Raw genomic sequence first — 5,620 nt, 5'->3', positions numbered from 1 at the left:
GTAAACGTAAGCGTAGAACAAATTTGTCCTTAATACATGGAAATACAAGCCAATAACACTTTCATTCATCCAAAAAAAGGGGGGGGGGGTTGTACTGTACGTACATGTCTCCCTTTCTCTTCTGTACATATTGTCCTCTATTTATAGACTAAATTTTCTTTTATCCAGTTTACACAATTGCAATTGTTTATGAGGGTCAAAGATGTTTACTGATAAAGGGGAAGTCAATAGCCAGCCAGCTGTTATGACCTTCCCTTCACCGCTTTTTTGATGGATCTGTTGCCAAGCAACATATACACTATTGTTGTGAGGCTGTTATGGAAGGAACCCATGAATAACACTGGGAAGACTGAGACTCAGTTTATTTCCCTCATAGCCTCTTTTCTAGTGATTACTGTAAATTAGTTTTTCAAGTAATGGCAACACATTACAGTCTAAATATTATATCAGGATGGAATATGAACTTCAAACTTAATTTTGTTTTGCATTGTGAAATAGACACCATTCCCTTTTATACTGTAGTGTTCAAATAAAGAAAAACAATGTAAAAGTAATTCACAACAGTAGCTTTATTTTTTAGAGTTTTATCACACACAAATAAGAGCATCATCTGTTTTTTTTCTCAGTAACGCTTGTTCTCAGTATGCATTCAAAACCAAATGTATGTGTGTGTCCAGATATTGTCTCATAAAGCATTGTGATGTGCATTTAGCATTTAGAAGGTATGCTGTGTCTTCTGGATTGTTGTTGTTGTTGTTGTTGTTCCACCTGTGCTGATGGTGATAGGTCCACCTTAAGCATACAGAGAGAGAGAGTCAGTAATGCAAAAGCACTTTACAGCATTCAATGCATTACCTGCGACAGACAAACCCACCGCAATATGCAAAGAAAGACTTTAATTACCTGGTATCTGAGTCCTGAATAAAGGAAAAGAAAAGATGCATTAGTGAAACCATTCCAGAATAATGTAACATGAACCAAGCGCCACTGCTTTTGACACACAGTAACTCTGATAAATGAAAGAAACCGACTTACTTGATGTCCTGATTTTCCAGGAGGCTCCTGTAGGTGGCGATCTCCTGCTCCAGGCGGCTCTTGATGTCCAGCAGCAAGGCGTAATCACGTCCCTGTTGCTCAATGCTTGCCCGCACTTCACAAAGCTCGGCCTCCAGCATGTTGATTTGGTTCTGGTAGCCTGCTAGCATAGCACTGTACCTAGCCTCTGTGTCTGCCAGTGAGTTCTCCAGTGCTGCTTTCTGTGTGAGTAATGAGAACATGCAGAAAAAGGTCACTACGTATGAAACATATTTATTTTTGTGAAAATCAAATGGATTGGATGAATGATGAGTGAACTGTTATTCTTTACACATAGTGAAAGTCTACAAACAGAGCCTTTAGATCTGAAGACAGTTGTAAATGGCTTTTTCATTCCTTTCATTGTACCTCACCTACTTCCTGGGATTTGGAGGGCTTTATAAAATAAAGCATTCTTGACATATCTCACACTCACACTCTTTTCCATCTGTTTCTTGTACATCTTTCGGTATACTTCCCTGACCTCTTAAGTAATGTATTTTCTGAACCTCGGTTCAGATAATGTAATCTCCGGCTCTCCCCCCTAAACTTCCTGCATTCCACTTGTGTCTCACCATGCTGAGTTGAGACTGTAGCTCGATCTCCAGACCCTGCAAGGTGCGTCGTAGATCTGTGATCTGTGTCTTGGTTGTTTGTATGGTCTCTGTGCTGATGGACACTTCTTTGTTCAAACCTGCCGTCTAAAAGAAACAGAAACGCAGACAATATGAATTCAAGTACTGTATATCATAAGCTAAACTATATTTTTATTTTACTTCAGAGTCACTTGTACTGGAATAGGTTGTTTATTATTCAGTGAAATATGGGATCTCGATAGCAGAGCAAGTCTTACCTTGTTTTTAAACCAGTCTTCCTGTTCCCTGCGGTGTTTCTGTATGATGTTCTCGTAATGAGAACGAATCTCCTCCAGAACCTTGTTCAGGTCTTGCTGAGGAGCAGCATCAACCTCTACATTTACTGTGCCTGTCAGCTGTGACCTCAGTGCAGCCAGCTCCTGTAAACCCACAAGGCTTCAGTATCAGGTCTTTGATTAGCTTCACAAGTTCAAAAAAACACTACATGGAAGTTACTACAAACCTCCTGATGGTTCTTCTTCATAAACGCCAGCTCATCCTGCAGATTCTCGATCTGCATCTCCAGGTCGGCCTTTGTCAGGGTCATCTGGTCCAGCAAGCGGCGCAGGTTAGCGATGTCGGCCTCCACAGTCTGCCGCATTACCAATTCGTGCTCGTATCTGATTGGTGTAGAAGCAGGATGAGGAATAAACCCACCAATCATGTATGAAACGTGATCTTTTAAGATGCTAAAGAGAACTTACTTTATCCTGAAGTCATCGGCAGCCAGTTTAGCATTGTCGATCTGCAGGAGGATGTTGGCGTTGTTGATGGTAGTGTTTTTAATCTGTAATGAAAAGCATTGATATGCAGTTTTTAATGCATGGATTCATTACAGAACTGCATTGTTGCATGCCAAATGTGTCAGACATTGGAATCTTTTATATGAGAATGCAGTATGCATTGGGTTGCAAGAATTCTCTATTATCTGCAACTGGATTAGTGCACTAAAAATTTGTTAGTCATGTGGCATATTCATTCAGGCATCACTGTACCTTGTCTTTCAGGTCCTTGATGGTGTTCCAGTAGTGGCTGTAGTCCCTCTGTGCAATCGGCCCCTTCTTCTCATAGTACTCGCGGATCTGCCTCTCCAAAGTGGCATTGGCAGCCTCCAGCGAGCGCACCTTCTCCAGGTAGGACGCCAGACGGTCATTCAGGTTCTGCATGGTGGCCTTCTCATTCAGCTGGACCAGGTCACTGTCGCCTCCAACCAAGATTCCAGTGCTGAATCCTCCACCATATCCTCCACCGTATCCTCCTCCGTATCCTCCACCAAAACCGTATCCTCCACCATATCCTCCACCACCACCAACTCTGTAAGAAGAGATGCGAGTGGTTCCTCCCAGATTACCTCCATAGACACTGTAGGCTTTCTGTGGAGAGAATACAGAACTACCCCGAGTCTTGGTGATAATGGACTTTGAGGTCATAGTTCTGGGAACTTTGGTGGTTGTCGAGTGAATAGTAACCGACATGGTGGATGGATGCAGAGATAAGATGAATGCAGAGAGGACACTACAGGAAACTGCTAGAGTTGTCCCGAAGAGGAGTGGTGCCTTCAAGCTCAGCCCGGCCCTCTTATAGAGATGAAACTCGAGGGCGGGTCCTGCATTTTGTAAGGAGAGGGGAAGGAGTGTTTGTATGGGCCAGATCATTCTACAACCTCCAGTTGAGATTCAAGGACCAGAGTTCAGTTTCCACCCTAGTGAGGAAACTGCAAAGGAATGTCTCTGTGTCTGTATAAACTACTGCAATGTCCTCACCCTTGAGAATTCAATGAAGGGAGTGCAACAAGGTTACGGACACTTTGACATAGACACACACACACACACACACATGCATACACATGTTTATAAGTGTGCCAGTTTTCCTCTCTTTGTCAGTCTCTTTGAAACAGAACAAAGACACTAAACCAGTATGTGAGGATACAGAATAGTTTTAAATTCATTTATGTCTGATCAAGCGGTAAGTGAACATAAACCTTGTTGACAACCAAACATCCAAGTTTCAAAGAAGTTCAAATGTTTGTTCTCAGTGTGCAGATGTTAGAGGGAAAATCATCATTTAAAACCATGAGAACACTTGTGCTGTGTTTCTGTTTGCACAAAAAGTGCTTCAGTGACAAATAAGAGTGTCCATTATAAAGAAAAAATCTTTAAGAAATCTATTTTAAAACATGTGCCAGGTTAATTGCACTTGTTGGTTTAAAAACACACAAACACACAAAAAAAGTATTTCCCTGCATGTTGTCGCACATGATTCATTTGGTTGCTCTTGACTTTGATTTTGTTGACAAATATATAATAATGATTTTTTTTTTTTTCAAATATTAATTAAGTATATAATGTGTAAATATCTAAATATTAAATCATGCTTTTTTTCTAAGAAATTATGATGAAAATAAGTAACATTTTTATTTGATGCGTCCTGAAAAAATTCATTTTAATATATTCAAACAGGCCAGTCTTAGAAGATATATATTTGTTACTATATGCATAAATTTTATATGTAATGCATTTTTGAATTTTAATACATCCAGAAATTGATCCTCATACCATAATATTCCTATGAATTTCTGACAATTCTTTGCTTAACATTCAATGTTTAGTCTTTTAATAGCAAAATACATGTTTCTTTGAGTAAAGATCAGGTTGAGCTTAATTGTAATGATTGCACAACTTTCTGTCACATTGCTATGATGTTGTGGTTGCCAGGTTGTTGCTATGCAATTGCTAAGGTTTTCCAACTGTTTGTGCGAGCAAGGACCAGTGATAAATGGAGTGGTTTCATAGGTATGAGCAATAATGGGTGAGGAGGAACATGAAAGATTTCTTTGCAAAATTACATCTTGTGCATGTTCTTAAGCTTTGTAATTTTGCAGTTTATGTAAAGATACGCTGTTCAGTCCCTTTCAAGGTGGGTGGTGACATTTGTGAGGTTTTAAGTGTGTAAGCATGTGTTTTGTGTCTGTTGATGCCTGCAGAGGATTTGCCTTGATTGTGGGCTCCCTGGGGGGGATATGACATCATCTGACCATTGCACCACCACCCTCATAACAGGTCACATCTGGAACTTTGCATCAACTTGGATACTTTACTGATCAACAATGGAGAGAGAAGAGGGGTGGGAAGGGGGGGTATAATTTATTTTCTCATGAACAGATATTATGAAACTTCGACTGGCACTGAAATAATTCTATTATTTCAGCATGACTGCAGAGCAATAAAGGAGACAAACCAGCAGTATGAAATCAGTTTTCTGGGACAATTTTTCAATTTGGGGGGCATTATATGAAAATATTTGATTACTGTTGACCAGTTAGAATCAAGTACTGCAGAAATCTGTGTAAAATTTTAGAGATTTTAGCACTAGCATGCATGACTTCAGATCTGCTTGATCAGCTCTGTTTTGTGCTCAAGTCTGTCTCTGTTGTAAAGGCATTAGTCTGGATGACTCTCATTCGTGACTCACTGTATAAACAGAGCTCCACCCCACCTCTCTCTTTCTCTGAGCTGTCCTCAGAGAGCTCATGGGAGAGTTGATAACTATTATTACTCATGAAAATGAATGAAATTGGCTGTTCTGTCCAGGCGAGCACCAGGTAATAACCTGCTGTCACTGCATGTGTAGAGGCAATTATTATCACATATTTTATCTATTCTAATTCTAATTTTGCTTAAGCTATTATTGTTTCATTTACCTGTAATAGTTTACAACATAGTAAAAGTCTAGATAAGTGCTAATTAGAGTAAATTAGAGTGCTAATTCAGGTCAAGAATTTTAAATGCACTGTGATGTCACCCACTTCAGACCAAAGAATTACATATCTATGGGATTTTCAATGATTTATTATGTTTTAATTTAAAAAAGATGAAAAAGAAAATAGATACAAAAGCCACTGTAACACAGGT

The 5,620-nt window shown here is 39.6% G+C and overlaps 1 protein-coding gene across 1 annotated transcript; it reads right to left on the bottom strand.

Moving 5' to 3' along the window:
* Window positions 1-551: 551 nt before the first annotated feature.
* Window positions 552-3,273, bottom strand: LOC109051529 (keratin, type I cytoskeletal 19-like). The gene is made up of 8 exons (XM_042734545.1): window positions 2,705-3,273; window positions 2,414-2,496; window positions 2,173-2,329; window positions 1,928-2,089; window positions 1,650-1,775; window positions 1,036-1,256; window positions 904-917; window positions 552-792 (listed from the first exon to the last, which is right to left on the bottom strand). The coding sequence occupies exons 1-8, from the start codon at window positions 3,182-3,184 to the stop codon at window positions 716-718; spliced, it is 1,320 nt and encodes a 439-aa protein (XP_042590479.1). The 5' UTR covers window positions 3,185-3,273; the 3' UTR covers window positions 552-715.
* Between the last annotated feature and the right edge of the window lie 2,347 nt (window positions 3,274-5,620).

Source organism: Cyprinus carpio, chromosome B11, assembly GCF_018340385.1.
Source record: "Cyprinus carpio isolate SPL01 chromosome B11, ASM1834038v1, whole genome shotgun sequence".
NCBI lineage: Eukaryota > Metazoa > Chordata > Actinopteri > Cypriniformes > Cyprinidae > Cyprinus > Cyprinus carpio.
The sequence above is the reverse complement of the archived record's forward strand: the minus strand, read 5'-3'. Positions and strand labels throughout refer to the sequence as shown.